The sequence below is a fragment of the Scylla paramamosain genome, chromosome 33 (genome assembly GCF_035594125.1).
Source record: "Scylla paramamosain isolate STU-SP2022 chromosome 33, ASM3559412v1, whole genome shotgun sequence".
NCBI lineage: Eukaryota > Metazoa > Arthropoda > Malacostraca > Decapoda > Portunidae > Scylla > Scylla paramamosain.
The window spans coordinates 6,216,133-6,240,408 of NC_087183.1; the positions used below are offsets into that span (position 1 = coordinate 6,216,133).

General features: G+C 41.4%; 1 protein-coding gene across 4 annotated transcripts in view; it reads right to left on the reverse strand.

The window, feature by feature from the left end:
- Window positions 1-633: 633 nt before the first annotated feature.
- The window catches only part of LOC135089560 (proton-coupled zinc antiporter SLC30A1-like), a 75,542-nt gene continuing 51,899 nt past the window's right edge, over window positions 634-24,276 (reverse strand). For 2 of the 4 annotated variants that reach the window (XM_063985260.1, XM_063985259.1), the window contains exons 2-8: window positions 18,606-19,271; window positions 18,097-18,221; window positions 17,739-17,836; window positions 17,243-17,464; window positions 16,723-16,898; window positions 16,487-16,596; window positions 14,423-16,017 (exon numbers count right to left, since the gene is read on the reverse strand). In XM_063985260.1, coding sequence (XP_063841330.1) covers window positions 15,345-16,017; window positions 16,487-16,596; window positions 16,723-16,898; window positions 17,243-17,464; window positions 17,739-17,836; window positions 18,097-18,221; window positions 18,606-18,782 — 1,581 coding nt within the window. In that variant the 5' untranslated portion in view covers window positions 18,783-19,271 and the 3' untranslated portion in view covers window positions 14,423-15,344. Of the gene's footprint in view, window positions 9,305-14,422; window positions 16,018-16,486; window positions 16,597-16,722; window positions 16,899-17,242; window positions 17,465-17,738; window positions 17,837-18,096; window positions 18,222-18,605; window positions 19,272-19,863; window positions 20,164-24,276 lie in introns of those variants that run through there. The other 2 variants (XM_063985261.1, XM_063985258.1) reach the window with 2 other exon arrangements.

A 24,276-nucleotide genomic window follows, 5' to 3' on the forward strand; every position in this document is an offset into this window, starting at 1 on the left:
GTAGTGCAGGTTACATCCAGTAGTTTGGTCAACGTTATTACTGGGCTCGGCTTGGGTCCTATGTTGTTTTTCATTGTTTCATATTGTTGTTTCTTATTTGTATGGAAAACATTGCTATTGGAATTGAGAACAGATTCACTCTCTTTACTTATGATCCAAAGCTTTACTGACAGTTGAATACAGCAGGCACTAGTTGACATTTTTATTGTATGACAGAAGCCAGTCCTTGGGTCTCATTTTCTGTGAACAATTGTGCTCATATTTGCTTTTGCAAACGTAACCATTTCCCAATTTCTGGCTTTTACTGCAGACAGCCCAGTACCTAAGGTAGGCGCTCATAGGAGTCTTGGCATATTGGTCTGTTCTTTAAAATCTTGCATATATATACATGAAGTATTTTCTAAAGATAGTGGCATTGTTAATAGTATTGTTGTGCATGCTCCTTTCAGCCTTCAGGCACCTTCAGGTACACACTTACCACTGCAGCAGCCTAGAGCAGTCAGCACACACAGCAGTAATCCACAACTGCTATCGTTGTCTAGTTTGTTTGGCTAGTGGGAGTGAGGCACACAAGTGGCACCTGTCTGGACTCAACAGACTACTGAGAGAGGGAAGGGCAACAAAAAGTCTCACTAGCAATCCTCTCTTTATTGCCAGCACAGAGCAGTACCATAGGACACGGGACACACTACAATACAAGTAAGGCTTGTACCACCAGGCCTCATTCAGCAAAACGTATATGTCGCTGGGTAATGCACCCAACCTCACAGAATAGTGGCACTGCACAGCACATTACAGAGTCACTGCTCGCCAGCAGTGTCGCACAGCTGTTTCCTCTTGTGGTCCACGCTGACCATGCCGTATCAGACCACACAGGTGTCACACACACACACAAACCTGTGTCAAGTACTCACTGTCTTAGTCTGCCTGGGCACACAATCCTCAGAGCATGCCCCAGGGCACAGTCACGTAGTGGCAGCGGCAGGCAACTAGCATGGTAGCGTCACACAAGGAGAGCACACTGCAGATTGTCGGCATAGGTGTTGCATAGGCAGAAAACGGGCACTCTCTCTCTCTCTCTCTCTCTCTTGGGGGCCGTCACAGCTTCTTATGTAATGTCGGTCCATCCGTGATTGGCCAGCACACTGCTGCTCTCCCAACCAATCACCTTCCACGCATCATCGCCAACACCTGTCTTCGCTACCCGGTGGCACAGTGCAACCAAGGCCACCCGCCCCCCCAGACCTCCCTTCGCAACAGTATTCTAAGAGGTATGTAGTACATACAGTCCATGGATCTGATTTTATGGTGGAAGTTTTGTATCCCCTGTTCATCCAGTTATTGACTTTAGGTGTGTCTTGTGGAATAAGGTTACAGTGGGGATATGAATATGCTGGGATCTTTGCAGAGAATATGGACAAAGAAAATCAATGGATTTGATGGTTTGTCATACGCTGAAAGACTCCAAATTAAAATTGTTTTCTATTAAAAGTATTTTATTAAGGGCTGACTTAAAAATGGCCTGGACAATTATGTGGCCAGTGTCTGCATTTTTAATGAGATGTGTGAGTGAATTCTAATCAGACTGGAGGCCACAGCAGAAAGGTCTTTGTTTCCCTGTCATGTCACTGATGTGGGATGATTTTTCTCAGTTTGGGTTGTTGGTTTTTCTTTGTTCGGATTGTTGGTCTTTGGAATTCTCTGCCTAAAGTAGTAGTCTGCCCATTCAATTCAATATTTTAAACTAAGGTTTATTTGTTTTTTCTTTATTTTCTGTTTTCTTTCTTTCTTTATTTTGCTGCATCAAAATTAGCCAGCCTTCCAGCATTTGTTTATTTGGTAGTGCTATTTTGTATTTCTGGTTGGATGATGCAGCTGGTGCTGGTGAGGGGTTTGACCGTAATCAACAGAAACCAAGCGAATGTTTACTATCATTGTTCTTAGGTATTTAAACTACTCCACCTAATTCTCACCTCCTGCCATGTACACCTCGCACCTTCCCACAGCTGGCACACTCATCCTATAAAACATCCTGAAGCCATTCACTTCTACTTCTCTCCTTAAAACTGTCACTTACATTTGCCAACATTCTCTTTTAATTTCCATCACAAACACCATAGAATTGATCATTCACTCCTTTGAATTTTCACCACTCTCTACTAATAAGATAGTGTCATCTGCAAACTGACACACCACTATGGCCCATCTCATGCCATTCATTCCATTTCAACTTTGCACAAGCATTTCCTACTTCAGCTTTCATCTTCCTCATGCAGCCATTCACAAAGATACTGATAACACAGGGATATCATGCACTCCTGTTTCATTCTTGTTCTTCAGCAAAACTCTCTTTTAGTTCTCCCTTCAACTTTTTGAATTCCTTTAAAAGCCTTGATTCCAACAATTGCCCTCCCATACCATGAATCTGAAAAACATCCCAGTGGGCTTAACTATCCCCCTATTATACATTTTCTGAACACTGTGTACAATATTATATTTTTTTTCCTAAGAACTCCTCTCATCATTTTAATTACAAAAATCTAATCCATACAATGTTTTAATTTCCTGAATCTTCCCTGTTCCTCACTGCCTTTCATTTCAGTCCCTTCCATCAGTCTCCACAGTCATGACACTCGTATACATTTTCTGTCACACAAAAGTTATCTCCTTATAATTATTACACTTGTAGAGGCATAATAACTGCTTTCCTTCATGCATCTGGTACTTCTCCTTGTTTGCTTGCATACCACTTCACATATTGGAAGCATTCAGTCTGCTACCACTTCACCTACACACCCTTCTTGTAATATCCAATCATTCCATCTCTACCTGCAGCTTTGCCTTACTTATGCCTGACTATTGTTTTCCTCCTCCCTACTAATTTATTTCTTCATAAACACACTTTTCCGCCTTCTTCCACACCCATATAATTACTTCTTTTCCTGTCTTCTTATTTATAACCATGAAAGTGTCTCTTCCATACTGCCTCCACCTCATTGTTACCTACTTCTTTTCCTTCTCTCTCTCTCTCTCTCTCTCTCTCTCTCTCTCTCTCTCTCTCTCTCTCTCTCTCTCTCTCTCTCTCTCTCTCTCTCTCTCTCTCTCTCTCTCTCTCTCTCTCTCTCTCAAACAACTTATTGTCATTGAATGCATCACTGAGATTCCTTTTGAACTCTTAATCTACTTTCTTATACTAGTTCCTTCAGTTTCCTATTTCAAGACTTATAGTACTCTTTGTTTTCATTTTCACCTCTTATAGGACATTTTTCTTTGGTATTTCCCCATATGCTCTCTCTTCTTCTACAACCTTTTCAATCTTGGCCATCTACTTCCCTTATTCCTACCCCAGGACTTTTTATGGCCCATAATATCTGATGATATTGTAGTCACAATATCCATCAATACACTGTCACTTTATCTTCTCCCAGTCTTTCACGTACCTCCATCACCCTGCTTTCTCCAAATCGTTTATATACTTTATAATTATATACTTCCACACACCTCTCCAGGTCTTTCTTATATATTCTCTTCTTTTTCTCTATATTCCTTCCTATCCAACCTTTCATTAGGCACTGTTGTACTCATTTTCTCCTGACTACCATTTTTACCACACTCCCATCTATTTCTCATTTTCAACTTCACTATCACAGTATAGTGATCTGATTCATCAAACCTCCCTCTTACTACCTGGGCATTCATCACATCAGTCCTCAGGCTCTCATCCACTGCTACATGGTCAGTTGAGCTCCTGTTCTTCACTTTCATCTCTCCATGTGTCCCTGTGAATTGTTTTATGGTGGAAGAAAGTTCACAGGAAGCAACCCTCTTTCTGCACATAGTCTGCAAAGTATTCCCCATTCTCATTGACTCCATCTACTCACCATTTTCCTACCTCACTATTTTCAATCTTTCCATTCATATTTGCAATTAACACTATTCTTCTTCCTCTCCCAATTTATCTTATGTCCTCATTTTCATAGTTTCATCATTCCAGAATTTCATCTCTGTTCTGTTTACAGGTGCATGTATACAAGTGTTTGCATTTCCAAGTATCCTGACTTTTTTTTCTCACTGCCCACACTATCCTAGATCCTTTTCACTCTCACACTTCTGCTCCCTTTCTTGTTTTTTGGGAAATACGAGTAATGACTGTACACCCCTCTTTTCCTCTTCCTTTACCTCTCTCACCCACACCACACCACTCTTCTTCCCACTCACCCTCTTCTGGAGTCATTTCCTGTGTGGCAGTCTCCCATAATGCATGTTCTCAACAACACAATACCTCACCTGAGTTTCATCATACCCTATGCCTTCTGGGTTCAGGATTGCCTGCCATGGTAATGTTGGATGTACCTTCCCTTCCTGTATGTTCCTGTTGTTTTCCTAGGGTTGGTTACTGGTAATTTCTGCACATTTGCAGCTCTGCTGTTACCATTAGGAACTCTACTGCATTATGAGTTTCATGCTTTATTTTTAGAATATTACTCTACACATTCTGGCTCTGTCCCTATATTTATAGATGGCTCAGTCTGATACTGGAGTTAGGGATGGTGTTGTCTTTCCCCCAATCTGTCAAGTCAGTTGCCTCCCTGGTGTTGCTTCTGTTTTTTTATGGCAGAGCTATCTGCCTTTATCCTAGCTTCAAAAAATATTTTTACTCTTCCTGTTTTGTCCTTTGCAGTTTTTTGTGACTTGTAGTGCTCTTTCTGCGCTGAAATTCTCTAGTCCTTCTTTCCCTTGTTTTTTTTTTTATTTTTGAGTGGTGCTACAAGGAATGAGAATACTAGTGAACTGGCTGGAGAGGCACTGTCTCAAGCTCCTCCCTCTAGCCCCATCAAAGGATGTGTATTCCAACATTTGTGCTATGTAGCAGTCCTTAATAGTTGGCAGTGTTATGCCACCATGAAGATAGGGAAATTGTGCTGTTATCTGTTCTTGGACATCCATGTGCAAGGAAAACGCTCAAGACTGCATTGGCTTGCCTCTGGAGAGGTCACATGCATCTAACACAAGTGACTTGCCTAATACAAGTAACTCATGTCTGGGGAAATGCTGCTATTCTGTGATAACTGCTTGTTCCCTCTCACTGTGACACTTGCTGGATCCCAGTTTGGGAGACGTGTGTGGTGCCTGTTCCAGTGTCAGGGAGATAAGACTTTGTCTCTTGCTGATGCTGGGAGAATGTGTCTCGCTCCAGGACATGAGCTGTTTTTCATTATGTGGAGGACTGGCCTCCTCCACAGCCTTTAATCTCTGTATTTAGTTTTATAATTCAACTTCCTTTCATGTCTTGCCATTTTTTTTTCTTTACCACAATTTTGTTATTAGTTTGCTGTTAGTTTTTTTTTTTTTTTTTTTACTCTACCACAATTATAGTTGCTTTTAACATTGTGTAGTGGCACCATATGACCCTGATATTGCTGTGCCTTACCTTTTAAATAACTTGATTTTCCTTCCATTTCTTCTCGCATCTCTCTCTCATTTCCATTTATGCAGTTATACATTCTGGATCCTTACAAAAATTAATGTGTTCTGCACTTGTGCTACATTTGTTCTTTCCTTCTAAACACTTGTATCATGTTCTTATCCCACCTGCATTCATGCCATCTAGATGTATTTAGGCCACTCTCAACACTAGGCTGTTCCTTCATGGCAAAGTATCTCTTCTTTGCTCACACTCCACAGCCATGTTGTCCCCTACAGGGAACCACTGGCAGCTGGCAGGGCTGGTGCAGTGGTTTTCACAGAGGAAAATGGCAAACTGGAGTATCTGTTAAAAAGGTCATTTGATAAAAACTACCTTGTATATCCAGTGTCCAAATGGTAATAGTAGTAGTAGTAATAATAATAATAATAATAATAATAATAATAATAATAATAATAATAATAATAATTAATTATCATTATTAAGTTAAAATAAGCTAAAAATTAATTTTAAAGGAATAAGTACCATGGTGCTGGTGGTCACAACCCCCATCCTTTGGTTCCATCCAGCAATATGTACTAACAGGGCACTCCTTGTGAAGATGGGAGCGAGTTAGTCTACTTTTCTGTAGAAAAATAGGCCTCTTGTGAGCCTTTCTTTGGGCAGGCTGTGGCTCTTGGCACAGTGGCAATACATTCTGGATAAACCTTATCAGTTACAGAAGTGCCACTACACAAAGTGTATATAAATGTGCTTCAAACTTCCAATCTAGTTAAGATTAGCAGCACAAATAAAAGAATAAGGATGACAACATAAATTAGACATTTACACATAAAAAGATATATTTCGTAAAACCTGAAAAAAAAATGTAAATGTTGTAAAGCAAGGTCTCAACATCAAATCAAATTATTTTATCAAATTTTGCTGCAAATAAATAAGTACAGCTTAACAGAACACGACATTTCCAACAATAACTATTTAACATTTATAAATTTCTAAAGTTGTCAGGTTCAGTAATACTAGATATAAATTGGCAGAATGTGTCACATCCCAGTTACTGAGACTTGAAGTCATATAATGACCAGTGGGAAGTGCTAGATATCTGGAACAAGAATTTCCAGTCAGAGAGAGAAAAACAAATTCCCAGAACAATACATTTTGAGCTCTACAAAGCTCAGCAGGAGTGGCAGCACTGCCACACACACACACACACACACACACACACACACACACACACACACACACACACACACACACACACACACACACACACACACACACACACACACACACACACAACAAACTAAAGTTTCAAGTGTTGGGTAAAGGATATGTATATGTACATAAGTTCTTGTCCTTATTAAGAAGGTAATTTCCTTTACTTCTTTGAGAAGTATCCATACTCTACAGTGCCTTCAATATCTTTATGCTTCTAGTTTATCTGATTTACCTATGAAAAATTAACATATCGGTCTTTTATAGTGAAATTACATAAGTTATGTACAAAAATAATATAAATACTGCCATGAGTCTCACTAGGTATATCTTCATCCATAAAATCAACTCTTGCTACAAACAGTACACACTCAAATTGTACACATTTATATAAAACCATAGAAACTTGTATACTTATATACAATCTCTTTTCAATTATTTTTAGACAACAAGTCAGTCCACAGGAAGAACCATGTTTGGGGCAACTGGAGTGTCAGTCTTGCTGGTTGTGGGGTGTCCATCCCCTTGGGCTGCAGTGTACAGCTATATAGAGCCACAGGGAAGAACATAACCATGAACACGGTAAGAACTCCCTTAGCTCTCTTCGTCCCAAAAATCATGTCACAAACACAAGTACGTATCATATCAAAATATTACCCCTGTTTATGCCAACCTAATCAAGATTCAAGATAAGTATGGCTCAGACCTTGTCAATGCCTTGTGGCTGCAGCTGACTAAATTGTGTCATGCTGTTACATTTAATTTATAGATCCTCGTCTAAACATCAAGATGTGAGGAAATTCTTACCATTTGAAGATAAGCATGTCTTGCTTACCTCCCCTTATGAAGAATCTCAAGTCTGGATACATGCAATATAAATTTATCTGCCATTAACCCCTTCATTGCACAAAGAGTAAGACACACTGGAGAGGTGTTAAAAAGAAGGGGTCTCTTTTCAATATTATCTTGTTAAAAATTAAGCATTATAGTAAAAATTCACACACATTATTAGAAACTAATAAAAATTAAGCATTATAGTAAAAATTCACACACATCATTAGAAAGAGACCCCAAAGCTACAAGATTGGCTTGTTATGCAGAGCATGTTGCCTGTAGCTTGGCTTGCATGTCACCATGATGTCACTAATCAGAACTGAATCTTTCATTCTTTATGTTGCAACACTATTTCAGTCTTTATTTTCTTTGATCCATGTCATATGGATCAAGGGGCATCAGAGACAATCCTATGATCCCTATGATATGGACCAACAAACATAAAGGATGGAACAGTGTTAGGGAATATAAAAGAGCAACAGATAAGTCTATGATGGTTACAGGAGAGACACTGAAGTGACGACAGCACTGAAGAGGTTAACAGTGAAACATGCATCATAGGATATCAGATCTGGGAGCAGAGGATATTTATGCTCGCATCCAAATCCAAAATCTGAGGCCTTCTATTAATTTCTTCCAAGTAGTTTATTTATTTATTTATTTTTTTAAATGCATCATACTCAAGTCAATGAAATTCTGATGTGTTTTTTCTGAATAGTTAATGTGGTTTTCTGTATTAATGTATTGCATATAGCTTGCCTCTTAGCCCTTCAGGGTGAGGGTAGACCATTTTTATATGAACAGCTTTAGCATGGCCATTAACTAATCAAAAGAGCTGCACTAAGCCACTTTGAATCCCACATTAGTTTGAACACAGTAGAGTAAGAATTAAAGTTGAGGAAACCTTGGTTCCCTTGGAGAGACCCTTCACAGTGCTCTTCCCGAGGTCTGTTGAGGCACTAGGGTGTGGTTATGCTTCCATGCCAATGTTGACTTCCTGACTCCTCACTTACCATGACTCTAAAACTTGGTTCTGAAGCATTTGAACACGTTCTTCCCTTCCCATAGCATCTGGAACACACACACCTTGGCACCCCTCACCCTTGGTTTTCCTCATACATACAATAGTTCTGTAAAACATGTAATGAATGCTGCATTATGCATTCATTCATTGAACAACTTTTCATTTTATTGTACCCCAGGTTTTGGTGGTCACTTCAACAAGCCTCCTCTCCTTCCCTCGCTAAATGTACGTCTGATATCACAACCTCAGTGTCCCACCAGTGATCAGGGAGTCACACTGCCACTCTCAAATACACAGTGGCAGAAAATAGCTCTGTACAGAAATGTTATCCCTGACAGCAGCCAAATGGCTTCTTTAATGCCCAGACACAATAAGCTGAGGAAGCAGTCCACATATGGATGTCAACTGCAACAACCCCCATACAACCTAATGAATGACACTTGCATTTGTACCACCCATTCCTCTCCCCCCCTCCCACACCTTTTGTTAAATCTGGATCAAGACTCACCCAGTCACTCCTCATCAGTACCCTGAATAGTGCTGTAAGTTATCACCTCGTTCCCTCTCCTTACTTCCCGTGCACTCCCAGTCCGCTTCAATCACTGTCAGTCATCTGCTGCCGCGTCCTGGAGGTGGCCATCAGAAGCCCACTGTCAGACAGAGGAGACGTGGTTGACCGATGCAGGCACCAGTAGGTAGCCTCCCTCTGTGGCTCCTTCGGCTGTGTTCTCCACCACTTGGTTCCCAATGTGGATCTCGGTGCTGTTCCTCTGCCGGCAATTTGATGCTGCTGGGACTGCCTCAGACTGTGAAGAGGTCTCAAGGTTAGATATCTAAATGTTAATCTTGAATAATTCATGTTATTTACTTTCTATATCAAGACATCTTTATGGTTAGGGTTATAACAACAGCATGCACATTTTTTTTTTTTTTTTTTTTTTTTCATATAGACACATCTAATGAACTGAATGGATTTTCAGATGTGTAATGGACAACATTGCCAGTATAAATGCACCTCCACAACCAAGACCATTTTATATTTCAGCCAGGTCAGGCAGCAGTTAACACACTGCCATTTTAGTTGTCCATTCACTCTCCCACAGTTGTTCATACCATTAGCACTTAAGGGCAACACAGTGATGAGGGTAATTGACACATTACACTGGCCATCCCAAGTTGTTGGATGGAAATCCTACCACAAGCTCATACATGAAGGAAACAGACAGGAATGGAGATGACACAGTGTGGCATGCTGTCCCTCCTCCCCATTATTCTAGTACTATGATCAGCCTGCCCTATGAGTCACATTACAGAGGAACTGTGGCAGGTAAAATATTGAGCCATTTGTATAGCTTAGATGCCACTTTACTGAATACAACACCCTCTGTATTTCTCCCTAAGAGCTTGATCACATTACATATTATATTGAGGATTTATTTTAACATATATTTTGGATTTATTTTAATGCTGCATTGACGGCATCTGCTCAGAATCACCTTCCGTACTGATCATGATCAGCTTTGCACTGTGGCTTAAACATGAGGTGCTGTAGTAGAGTATATAATTAAGATGCTATCAGACATACACTAAATAACAAATTAATTTTATCCAATATGAATCACGGCAATTTTTATCATTCTCCACCTCGTGGTTAGCATTACTGCCTCCACGTAGCTCACCAGCCACTGCTTCAAAGGATGTTTATCCAGAGTTTGTCACAAATTCTCATGCTACTCAAGAGGGTTCCCGTCATGCTTGATGCTATGCTTTTATAAGCGCAAGACAAGTTTGTTTGCCTATTCATGGACTTAGGAGTGGGTGTAGCCAAAGTCTAGCAGGTTTTGATTGGATTTCTAACACATTTTTTTGACAATTCACTGCAATAATTACATGATGGTCCTGCTTAACATTTTTAAAATAATGAGGTAGGATGATCAAAATTGACTAAACTCTTTTTAGACCAGAGAAATTGCTTACCAGATATTCGTTATATGCAAGGGTCACATTCTGCAAAAAGCTTGCAAAAAGCTTGCAGTATGAGAATTCACATATATCAAACCTATAATCTCATTAATTATTGGGGGTTATGTTCCATGACCCATGTTTTAACCCTCTCAAAACAGAAGGTGTTTGAGTTATGAGCAAGATACGTTCAAGAAGGCTACTTGTAAGTTGTTTTCTTTGCAACATATCGTAATTTTTCAGTAAAAAAAAAAAGTTCCACAAACAAGGTAATGCTTGCTTACTTGATACCATTAGAGAGAGAGAGAGAGAGAGAGAGAGAGAGAGAGAGAGAGAGAGAGAGAGAGAGAGAGAGAGAGAGAGCACCCTGCCTTAATGGGTTATGTGATACTGTACTACTGAGTAGTGACAGGCTTGAGGCTTCTGCCAAATGCATGACTCAAATATGCAAAGTGTATCCATGGCTCAAATATGCAAAGTGTATCCAGGCTCCGCTCCCCCTTTCTCCTTCTCTCCTCAGATTATACATGCCTTTATTCATAAATTATATTAAGATGGCTGGCTGAAAGCATAAGACAAGTATGTTTGCCTATTTGTGGATTTAATGTCATGGAGCAGGCTTTCTACACCATGCAGCACAACCCTCCTGTCTCTATGCCTCTCAGAGGCTGACTGGCAGAGGTCTGTATGCCGTGGAATCTCAAGCCAGACTCAGTATGGTGCAGTAAGATGAATTTTTAAATTAAATCAAAATTTTGAACTAGCTTCTCAAAATAAACTGCTACAGGGCCTGTGTCTTGAGGCGGTAGGTGTCCCTCATTGTGCTGCTGCGCTGTTTGGGTAGTGGCAAAGCAGCATACTAGGTAAATATGGCACATAGCACCAAATTTGAACTTTTGGTTAGCAAAGAGAACAATATCGAGACCACAGTTTCATTTTGCAAATAAACTGCTTTTACCTCTGAACATTTGTAACTTGTCACCTCGTAACTCGGACACCCTCTCTATTTATTTCTGGCACTGTTTCACAAAAACAAAGTAATAAAGCAACAGTAAAACTGAAGGTTCACCACTTGTACTAGGAGCTGGATGTTTAGGACTCAATGTCATTGCAGAAAAAGCACAAATTAGTCATTCCAAACACTGCAGAGCAAATAGGTCCTCTCATAATGGAGATGAATACAAGCCTGATGTGCGTGTGGTGGCCCATGTGGGCTGTGTGTGGTGTGAGGAAAGTGTGGGAAAACATTTGCATCCATGGCCCTCTAGTATGAGCTGGCCATCCTACCTCATCAACCAGTCACACCACCTCCACTACTCGCATAATAGGGAATTTTCTCGCATACTTAGAAAACTTGGCATATTTAGGTTAGTTGCATATGATAAACATTGCATATTTTGAGTTTACATATACTGAATACCCAGTGTACAGCAAGTGTTCTGTCAGACATTTAATCCCTGGCCACTCTCTCACATGGCCTAACTTTTTACTCTAACATCTTGGTGTTTCAAAGCAAGTCATTACACTGGTGAACAATGGTTGAAGGTATCTCCTGAAGACCTGGCCACTCCCTCACATGGCCTAACTCTTTACTCTAACATCTTGATGTTTCAAAACAAGTCATTACACTGGTAAACAGTGGTTGAAGGTATCTCCTGAACACTATGAAGTTTGAAAGGAGAAAGAAATGTATTTTACATAGATCACCTCTTGCTATCCAAAGAAAACAGCACTATAACCTACTCTAACATCTTGATGTTTCAAAGCAAGTCATTACACTGGTGAACAGTGGTTGAAGGTATCTCCTGAACACTATGAAGTTTGAAAGGAGGAAGAAATGTATTTTACATAGGTCACCTTTTGCTATCCAAAGAAAACAGCACTGTAATCTGATGTTTTGAAATAGGAAAATTGAAGATCAAGAGCTGGGGACAAATCCTGATAGAATATTCCTGGCAACACTACTACAACAGTTTACTGATCAGACCAAGATGATCACCAAGGCCTAACTGGATCAAAGTTTACTGTGCTGCCACTACACTACCACAGGCAGCCCAGATAAGGGGAGACCAGGGATGATTCAAGTGGTATCAAGAAAGCATGAAAATGCTAGAAATTGATCTTAATTGTTTTGCCATGTATTGGCAAAACAATTAAGATTGATTTAGCAAACTTGGACCAGAGATTATTTTGGTTTGATGGTGTTGATGGTGGGTGATCTATCAGGGATTCAACTAAGTTTTCTAAAGTTTCAAGACACATGGCATTATACATCTCACTTTTTCCACCAGTGAAGTGCCTTGTGTTTTGAAACGTTGAGACACTGATCTAAATGGTTTAGCCATGGGAAATGTCAGCCAGGGATGGAACACTTTGACAGGGCACTCCATATACAGGACACATTATTGGTCTTACCATGTAATCACCATGGTGCAGGTGGGGTCTAGTTAGCCTTGACTGCCCTACCACTACATAAGTAACTCTCAGTTATTTTTGTATGCACTTGACAGTGATTTTAACTGATGAAGCCCAGGTCTGTCCATGGTTATGTAAGGCTAATGCATGCCATTTACTGTGTTTCTCAGCACAGCCAAGCGGAAATCAAAACAAGAACAGTTCAGATGGTTCAGTGAAGACTGAGCTTGGGCAGTGGAAATGTGACAACAGTGTATCCAGCTGCTTTTATGGAGTGTACTCATCTGCCACCTTTTTGTACATTTCATTATGCTGTCTTCTAACTTTTATTCCAGCTGTTTCCTTACTTATCAACAGACCATTACTATCACTACACTTCAGGTTTTTTATTTGATGCTTGGATCTCACGCTCATTAAAAAATATTAAAAAAATTCCTCTTACTAATGCTGCATAGAAAGTGTTGGAGACTGCTGCTCACAGAAACAGAACACATCGGCACACCATTTGCTGCATACACAAACTGCCTGGGTAGTATTGGAGGAAGCAAGAACATATCTGGCATGCCAGGGAAGTTTTGATTAAGTTTAAAATTTTAGAATTTTGTTAATTTACCCATAATTTTCAGCTGTGAAAAGTGAGACAGATGGACAGACCTGACAATGTTAATAATAATTCACAAACAATTCTCAAAACTACTATTTTGAATAGTATGGGTGGTATTCTTTTTTTATTTAGGGGAACAGGACCTAATAAGGTGGGCCACACTGACAAACCACTTCCCCTCATAGTGTACACGGCTACACATGCCTATCTACTTCTACAGGGTCTGAGTCAGGCACAGAATTCAGCATTTATTTGTGGCCTTGTTCTATCAGATGAAATCTCAAGTTATCTTCTAGAATGATGATAGCATGGAGTGGTGCCAATGGTGGATGCAGCTGCCAATGCCTGACAACATATTGCTGAAGCAAAGTATTGCTCAACCCTTCACCTCACTGCATAACAAGTGCTGTTTTTTTTAATAATTATAAAGAAACAGATGATTTTCTTAGCTTGGGAAGTAAACAGATCCATCACCTATCCCACTTATGGTGACAACAGCCTATGCCTTATGATAACAGTAGAATGCAGAATTTGCAGATTTAGTTCTGCATGATTTTCTGCAAGGAGATTCCAGAGGCCTGATAATGAGAATCTGTGCCAGCCCAGCTGGGTGCTGCATGCAGAGTGAGTGGCTGAGCTGCCCTTCTGGTGGTGGTGTGATGCCTTCCCCAGATACAGGAGTGGGAGTTACACAAGGGGAGTCACTTCCTACTCCACATCTCAACACACAAAACATGAGTATATACATACTCACCATGGTATCCTCTGATTTTAGACTTGCTCATATCTTTCACAAGTTTCATATCTGACCAGTAACAGCCTCATCCCTCCCCCAATTGTTTTCTAACCAATGCATCTGCTATCAGCCGAGGCATTTCCTACTACCAAATACACCCTCAGACGTTGGTCTGAAGGAAGTGCAGAGGCAAATTGAAAGTCCATATACATAAGAGCTAGACTAGCACAATCATGTGGAGATCTTAGCAGATATGTCTTTATTGGTGGTCAACTATGCTAAAAGGAAAGTGTGACCAAGAACTTAAGTATGGTCTAATGACACAGTAAGTTAACAAACAGCAAGCATTATATACACTGGCCATAAGAAATATCATAGCTTGTATGTATACACATTCTTTGATGGTAGATGCTGAAAGGAAATAGTATGCAAGCAAGCAGTGGTGCACTCTGAAGGCTGCAGGAATGCATGTTGCACTGCCCACTTGGTGATGCTCAACATGCAAATACCAACCAAAGGCTCTTGCACCAAAGAATAATGCCATCAATATGATGACAGAGCAGCTCATTATAAATAATTCATAAAAATTACAAATAAGTGTAAAGTTTCTTTAAATAACAGGAATTCAAAACTAACACTAAAATAGGTAGGCTAAGCAAGTTTTAAGGCAAACTTTGGCAGGATATTTCATACAAATAAGATTACATAAGTAATGGGAGCAGATAAAATCTATACAAATATGTATACAATACTGTAAAAATACTCATCTTTAACTGTCAAGTCATCCTATTCATGAAGTCAATGCCATTGCACCACACTTTAATGTCATGTTGTTCATGTATTCATGTAGAATTATTAAATAATGTTCAAAATAATATCAGCCTTGTCATGCCAAGTTGCATTGACGTGAATACAGAGTTTCATCCACTTGGTAATTCCATAATCAACTCTTAACCCTGCTTCATTTTGCAGCCAGCCTCTACCTTTCAAGCAAGGCAGCAGAGAAAACACTTAAAACTAATTCTCAGGTACCCTCATTACAATGAGATACTGGCATTAAATGCCACATTGTTAGTTCCATGCAATGATCTAATAATATACAGCAGAAGCTAGGTGCAAAGTGCTCAATCTACTGAGGCTCATCCATATGTGCATCGTCTATAACAACTGTGTGTGAGTCTGGGTGCGAAGGAGGCACACTAGCTGTCCTGTGGTGCTGATTGACGATATTACCATCCGAGTGGGACTTGCCGTTTCCTTGTTTTCCAGGTGCCCCATTTTGCTTTTCACTACATGTTGAGCCTTCCAGCTCCCTGCCACCCTGAGGAAGGGTCTGATCTAGGCCCTGTATGGAAAGCACCACAGGTGAGCTAGTGTGTGTGCTTGGAAGTTTTTCAGAAGTGCCAGAAGGTAGATTAGTGATAACAGGACTGGTCCAGTTGGAAGGTACACCCTCAAGGGGAGAAGCAGAGCGCCTTGTTATGTCTGGCAGGCTGAGAGAAGATTTGCGTTGAAATTGAACACCCACAACCCCATTGGCCTCTGGGATGGAGGTGCTCAGTGTCCTGGGGACGCTCGTTACCTGTTTTGAGGGACCACAGCAGGTGTTGGCCACACAGCCTTCCTTGTCCTTGGATGGGCAGTCAAGGATGCAGTCCTCAGTTGAGTCGAGGGAAGCAGAAGCATCGTCATCCTCAAACTCCACAAACTCTGGCTGGATGGTGGTGGAGTGGATGCCCTCTTCGTGGAACATCTTTTTGATCTTTTCCGCCAGTACCATGTAGTCCTTCAGGTTGCGGCACCTGCAGGACAAGACACACTACAGTGTTACACGTGTGTATAACTCTCACTGCCACCATCCTGGATGCTTATGCCTCTGTGAATCAACACTTCCTTGGCTATTTCTTCATCCCTCTCTCAGGATTACCCTTGCACATAAATATGTAATATGACTGAGACAACAGTGGTACTGTAGTTCATTATCAATAAAATGTACTATGTGGAATTATCTCAGCTTTGTGTTTTCTAAGGATGTGTGATGTTTATATAGAGCAGATATGTCCAAGTGATGAAGTTCAGAGCACCTCCCAGTATGTGTGTGTGTGTGATGAAACCATAATACAGAAGCATGGCAAGAATGAAAGTTGTGTATAGGCTGATTAACATGATGGCAGTTTCAGTGCAGTGTCCCTTGCAGGGATGTGTAGGGCTCCCTACTCATATGTGGGGGATGGTGGTGGTGTGTTCATGCACATCTGCCAGCACACAAACCTGATGTGGGCTGAGGCAATGATCCTCTCACCCGCCAGCTGCCACACATGGAACTCGTGCACAGCCAACACTCCATCCACATTGAGCAGCTGCTTCTGGATCCCATCAACCTGAAAGAGGAACACAATCAGTCAGCTGTTACCCTCTCAGCAAGACTGGTATTTTCATGGACTCCTTTCCTGATATTTTCATGAACTACTTTCCAGTAATCCTTTTTGTTGGTCAAAGAACCTCACCTGAATATGCGTGGGAACAGTCTGCAGAAGGATGAGAGCTGACACCTTGAGCAGCGGCCAGGTGCTCACAGTGATGAGAGTCACCAGGCACAGGGAAAGGGCTGGGTCAATGTATGCTGAGTACTGCCAGTCAGTGAGCCACACCACCAGTGCACTGATGATCACCACCACAGAGCCTGAGCAGAAAAGATACACCATCAAGCTTTGATAAATAAATTTGTACACAAATACTGCTGCTCCTACATATACATTTATTTCCTTTTAAATGTATTGGTTACATAACCAAGTTATAACACCAACACTAGCACATTAAGATTATAAGGAACATAGAATAGTATAAACTGAGTGGACAACAGCTACATATGTAACAAAATAAAAAAAATAATGTAGAATCATCTAAGCTGATATTATTTTAGTGAGGTATGAGTTTACATGTTATGACTGGATTAAATTTATACTCAGCAACACTAGTAGGCTGCTAAGAGACTGTGGAGCTATGAATGAGAAGCCTGTCACTCACCCATGGCATCAGAGAGCACATGGAGAAACACGCCTCTCATGTTCATCTGAGAGGCACTCTTGTTGCCCTCAGACTTCTGGGAGCCCGGCAGGATGCTGGGCGGGGGTGGGGTGAAGCGCTCGTCATTCTCATTGTCGTCTGTGGCCACTAGAGTGTTTATGGTGGACAGTTTGTTCTCATGGGAGTGGCCGTGGCCTCCATGGCTGTGGCCATGGCCATGTTCTATAGTGGATGAGAATAAGGATGCTTGGAATCAGTCTTGAGGAATTGTTATTTGAAATTTCAATACTGCCATCTTTCATTTTGGAAGTTGAGATCCATATCTCATTTCTTGCTATGCAGTTTTATCAGTGAAAATTATTACCTTTAGAAGCAATGTCAAGAATTTTATTTGGCAATCAAAAATAAATGAAAGATTTATGAAATTAGAAAACAATGAATGCTTTGGAAGTATTTGTGTGGCAGGGAGAGAAAAGTTAACTTGAGCCTCGCTTACCATGGAAAAGCACTAGGCCTACTAGGTTAATTATGAGGCCTATGACCCCCACTATCAGGATCATCTGTGGGTTGTGCAGCTCCTCTGTCTCATATAACCTGTGGGGAACAGTAAGATGCTTGTCAGACCTTGCCAGACCTTGCACTTAAGTCTTAACTATTTAAAGTTTTGCTATTAAGCTGCTGTAAGCAATTTAATCTGTGCAAAATTATAAGTAAATTTACAATACACAATGTTTACAAACACAAGATGAACAGGAATATTGTAGCTTTCACTAATAATGTCGGACTCAAATTTACAGCAGATATGCATAATCAACCTAGAAATGATAATGATGCTCAGTCAGTGAGTAGCTCACCTTTTTAATGACTCGACAAATATGGAGAAGCAAAGTGCCAACAGGAAGACACTGTTAACGAGGGCTCCCAGCACTTCAGCGCGCGCCCAGCCGAAGGTGTTCTTGCTCCACTTCTTGGGCGACATCTACAGGCAAGGGAAGGTGAAGATTAAGATAACTATTGAATATAAAAGGTGATCAATGACGAAGATGTATCAGGTAAACAGTATTAAATGTCTCACAATACACGAGCACAATCTCTTAAACATCTCAATTCATTCATTCATTTTTTTCATGCATGTTTGTGAGTGGTTGATGCGATGTACCCCCCTCCCCGTCTCTTTAATGTAGAAGCACAGGTATTACATTGTTTTGAGTTTCAAGTTCAGTGTACCAGTGCGGGGGCAGGTTCAGGGTGACCTTCTGGTGTAAACACAAGACGGATTCACCTGAGCCAGCAAGACTCTACCAAAACACACAAGACAAACAATTCAGCGAGACGCACATACAGTCAAACAAACATTTCTCACCTTGACACTAAGGAAGGCTATGACGAGAGCTAACACGTCGCTCAGCATGTGAAAGCTGTCCGCCACGAGCGCCATGGAATTGGTGATGTAACCCACCACCAGCTCCACCAAGAAGAAGCTGGTGGTCATGGCGAACATCGTGAGCAGGCGACATTTCTTCCCTGTGTAGCGACCCATCCCGCTGAAGATTAGACGTGCTGTGGACTAGAATCTGGTGCGGTCTTTTCGACTTTATCTCCTCTTCTGTTTTTTTTTTTTTTCTTCTTCTTCTTCTTCTTCTTCGAAACTAAACGGTACCAATGTTTAAGGTCTTCCACTTGGAGTACCTCAAACACTTGCTTTGAACCTGAGTACTTTCACGGACTCTTCCTTGTCCTTTTTTTTTTTTTTTTTTTTTTTTTGTACTTTATGGCACTACTTTTCCTTTTAATTCCACGTACAAACCTCTGCAGCTGATTCGTCAGGTTTTATTTATCTAATCAGTCCTGTGGGTTTCTTGCTCTCTGGTGGGTTTCTTTGTGTACGGGATTATTTAGTCTCTTCCCTGCGTGGCTCCGTTCCTAATGAAGGGCGATCGTGCTGTATCTGAATCTCACTGACGCCAACACTTCCCAGGCCTCTTCTCTTCCCCTCCGTGGTGCCTGATGCTCTTATTCTGCCGCTCTCCTGTGAAAGAGAAGAAAAAGATTATTGATACACATGTTTGATGCTTAATTTCCATATAACTACGTAAATGATATGCAGAAAAACCGTGTGAATGCGATGAGGAAAATGTGCACCTGGTAGATATACAAAGTTGTTTGTTTAATGTAAAATTTCATAAATGGAAGTAAAATGCATAGAAACTAAGTGTGGATGAGGTGAAAAACATAAATGCAGTTATATGGTGGATACGAGTTAACATACATGCACGTACAACAAGAATGGAGAGAGGCATGACGTGGCTGAGTGCGTAGAAACAAGTGTGAATGAGATTAAAACCGTATATGCAGTTATGTGGTAGGTAAGAGTTACCATATATGCACGTACAACATGAAAGAGAGAGAGAGACGTGACGTGGCTGAATGATGTGAGGTGAGCAAGCAAGTAGCGTCAGCTACTGAAACGCAACAGTCACACGGGGCGAATAGACAGGATGGAGGGATAATTTTCCCCTCTACAGGGCACTTTAGGACAGTTACGTAGCAGGTCTCGTCACTGCGACACACACACACACACACACTGACAAACACGCAAGTACTCCGCTGCCGATTCACACCTTTAATGCACTTCTCGGTGCGGTGAAGTAAAGAACACACGGACGGTCACGCAGAAGACAGCTATGCAGCCACAACTCTACCACTTGTCACAGCTGAGGCAGACAGGCCGTGGTGATGTGTCGCGCTGTCCGGCAGAGGACATTATGACTCACAAGGACAACGACGCGGGTTTATATGCACTGGTCAGCCGCCCCAGCACCCGACACCACCACCACTACCGCCACTGATGCCACACGCACCAGGCCGCGCGGAGGCACCACCACCACCACCACCACCGCAGCCGCCAATGCCACCACTTTAGCTCGCTTCACTCGGCACCACTACAACCACCACGTGCACTTCACGCGGCACCCAACTAAGCCGAGAGGAGATTCATGGCTGCTATTACTATTCCTGTGACAAAGTGCTGGCGAGGGAGCTGACTGACGTAGTACGCACACACACACACACACACACACACACACACACACACACACACACACACACACACACACACACACACACACACACACACACACACACACTAGGAACCGTAGCTAGACAGGTGTGTTTCAAGGTTGTAAACTTGTTTAGAGAGAGAGAGAGAGAGAGAGAGAGAGAGAGAGAGAGAGAGAGAGAGAGAGAGAGAGAGAAAGAATATAGGAGTATCGCAACAACGATAGTCACACAACGACATACACTTAGAATATTAAGCAACAGGAAGATAAAATACAAGATAAATAAATAAATAAACGTTAGATCGAGGCTGTTATTGCAGGTGAGGTGCGGGTCTAGTATTCCCGCCCACGCCCGCCATGCAGCGCAGTGCCCTGAGTGACGGCACTGCTGGTCTGGCGGCGTTATAAATTCCCTAGAATGATTATCACCTTGTCTAGATACACAATTATCAGGTGAGGGTTGCTGACCGATCTTGGCGATGCCCTACATTGTGCTCTCTCTCTCTCTCTCTCTCTCTCTCTCTCTCTCTCTCTCTCTCTCTCTCTCTCTCTCTCTCTCTCTCTCTCTCTCTCTCTCTCTCTCTCTCTCTCTCCGGAAGGAAGCCAGGGCCAGGAAGGAAGGACCGATCACCTGCGTAGGCCTAAACCAAAGCCCACCTAAATTAATGCAGTCAAGGTGTGTCAGGGATGTGGGTGAGGGTGAAGGATACAGAAAGGGTACCCCCACCTTCCCACGAGCCTCCCCTTACCCCTACACTCCTATACCCCACATCCAACACCCATACACCGCCCCAGCCCCCCATCCCGAGACACTTGGCACCCTCGTCATGTCTCCTTAAACGCACAAACGCGGAAAAAATGATACTGGTTTCTTTCGCTGACTTAAATCTTCCATGCTTCCTTCCTAGAAATGCTGAAGGGGAAGTTATATAGTTATTATTTAGTTCCTGTTCCTACTAATGATTACTAGCTACTTTTTCTCGAGTCGACTTCCTTTCTTCCTCCAATACTAGTTCACGGGCAGGTCCTTTTACTCTCCCGGCGACCTTAGCCTGGCAGGTTTGTGGATCACTTCTCCCATACCGCTGACCTTACGAGCATACATTTTACTGACGGGAGGAGGGAGTGAGAGAGAAAGGAGTGCCGGGCGTCAGAGGTCATGTGGCACACTGAATTGAGGAGGGAGGGAGTGAGTGAAGGGAGTGCCGAGTGCCAGGCGTCAAAGGTCATGTGGCACAGTGCAGTGAGTGAGGGAGGGAGTGAGTGACGGGAGTGGTGTAATGGTGCATGCCGGGGGTGCTGGTGAAGATGCGTCACGTGTGTGCAGGTAATAATGTAGTCGTGTACATCCACGTTTATTTGCTCACTAAGTCTACATATGTGTATAATTATACTAAGTTATTATTGCTTATATTTCGTTTTATTCACTTATTAATATATTTGGATTTATCAAATGATTTTATCTATTTGTATACTTTATGGCTATTTGTTTCTCGCTCTTTCACGATTTCTTGTGCTACCGACAAGCAGCACAGGGTGGCAGCCTCTGCATGATGCATCACACACTTCCTTAACTGGCGTTGGCATTACAGACAGCACGTTGCCTTCGTAAAGCTGTCCTCCCTCCGACATATTCACCGCTCCTCTTAATGAAACACTCAACTAATGGAGTAATGATACCAGGACACGAGCTTCACCTACGCCATACTGCAATTGTTTGGCCATCGAAAGACAATTTGCTTCGACAAGGATTCCTCCGGCAAATGTGAGACCCACAGACGGCAGCTACGGAAGGAAACACTCCACGTGAAACGCCCCCTTCGCCAGCACTGCTGCTCCCACACTTATTTTACAGCTGAGGGAGAAAATTACGGAAATTCTTTACGCGCAGTTCTTTCCGTCATTACCATCAGTCACTTCAAGACCACGAATGAACCAAGGTCTCCGTCTCTAACACAGCCTGCACCACGCACTACATACACCTCACATTCTCTTATCTTTTTCCAGTTTGTTTTTACTTTTTTTTTTTTTTTCCAGTGCTCGTTTGTCAATAGACATCTCCTTTGAGCTCATGGCTGAATATTCATTTACTTCACATCGGCATGCATGCAATAATTTAGCAGTTCAAGCAGCCTCGTGAATTTCTTTCTTTCCTTTTTTTCTTTTTATTATTCTCAGCGTTTATGTAATATAAAACAGCATAATGTGTTTTTTTTTCTGTCTTTCCGTTTTCTTTTGAGAAGTGGATATGAGTGAGCTATTATTCGGAAAAGTTACTCTTTCTTCGATCATATGAATTAGCATCCGGCCAACAACACAGAGAACACAGGCAGCTGTGAGGCGGAGAGGATGCGGCTGTGTGACGCACACCCGCTGCTGCCTCGCGCCTCACACTTGTGCATCTTAGCATGTAACATTTATTCCAGCTTGCACTAATCTATTAACGACTCATTTCGCTTTACTTATCAATTATTCGTGTTTTCATTTTTTTATCCTCACGTTCATGAATTTCTCTGACCCTCATGCTACTGATTACAATTTTTTGTCACATCACAACTGAAAAATAATTTAACATTTATTCCCACTTTGATTAATTTATTTACGACTCGTTTCGCTTTATTTATTACTTCCTCGTGTTTACATCTTTTTTGTTCCCACGTTCATGAATTTTTCTAACTTTTATGCTACTCATTAGAATTTTTGTAACGTCACTTAGGGAAAAAACGTTAATGAATATATTTAATCAGGTTTTTTATAAATAATTCAGCTTGCTTTTCATTACTCTGACGTCACTCAGCACTGGAGAAAAAAAATTCTCTCTCTCTCTCTCTCTCTCTCTCTCTCTCTCTGGGCAGCCTACGCGACTCCCAGCGGCTGAGGGAGGTTACAACTATCACTCATCGTGCCGTTTTTTTCTAAGGCGTCACTGGCGACAAAAACCTCCCGTGTGTGTGATAAAAGCCGAGGCCGAGGGCGATGCGCAGCCACACGAGGAGAAAGTGAGGCCGGGGATGCCCGTGGAAATAGGAAACCGAGACGCCAAGAAAAGAGAGAGAGAAAAAATACAATAAAATAAACAAATAAAACTAAATAAATAAAACTAGATAAATAAAAGACAAATATGATGATTATGATGCTATAACTAAAACAACAACTACAACAACACCTACTACTACTATTACTACTACAATAACTACTACTACTACTACTACTACTACTACTACTAATAATAATAATAATAATAATAATAATAATAACAATAAGAGCGGGTAAAATTGTATTTTTTTTTTTCATGTCAGAGGTTTACAAGCGAGTTCATCCCACTCCACTATCCCACTGACTAACGTGCCCTATTTCGAAACGACGGAAGGAAAATAAACGCGATATTCGTCCATGACAGAGGCGGAGAAAGGGAAACACGTCACTTTTCATTTTTCTTTCAATCTTAAACAAGACGCACATTCACACACTCCAGTATTCCGAGACGGCCAAGTCAACGATATGATACATGAAGAAAAGAAAGAAGTTTTTTATATTTCGTGGCACAGAGAGAACATACGTCTCACATAATCATTTTATCTGCGCCCCAGACGTGCCCATTACATTCGCAATACTTCAAATCGACTATTTCACACCCTTTCACTGCTCCAGCCTTTGTTAGCCTGAGAACACCGTAAAGACATCTTTGCATGCACACACTGGAAAAAAATGAGAATAAGAGATTAAGTTTCTCTTTTCAAGTCTTCAAAACTACTTTAAAGACTGTACTACAAAAAAATAAACGAATAAAAACGCTTCAAATAATTAGTAGAAAAAAAAATGTCTAGTAGTGAGAGTTGAGTTTTTATTCGATACACACACACAAAAAAAAAAAAAAATAAATAAGTAAATGAATAAGATAAAAAAAATAACACGCTTTCGCAACACACAGGAAGAAAACTAACTTTTCATCTCATATCAGACAAACATACGCGA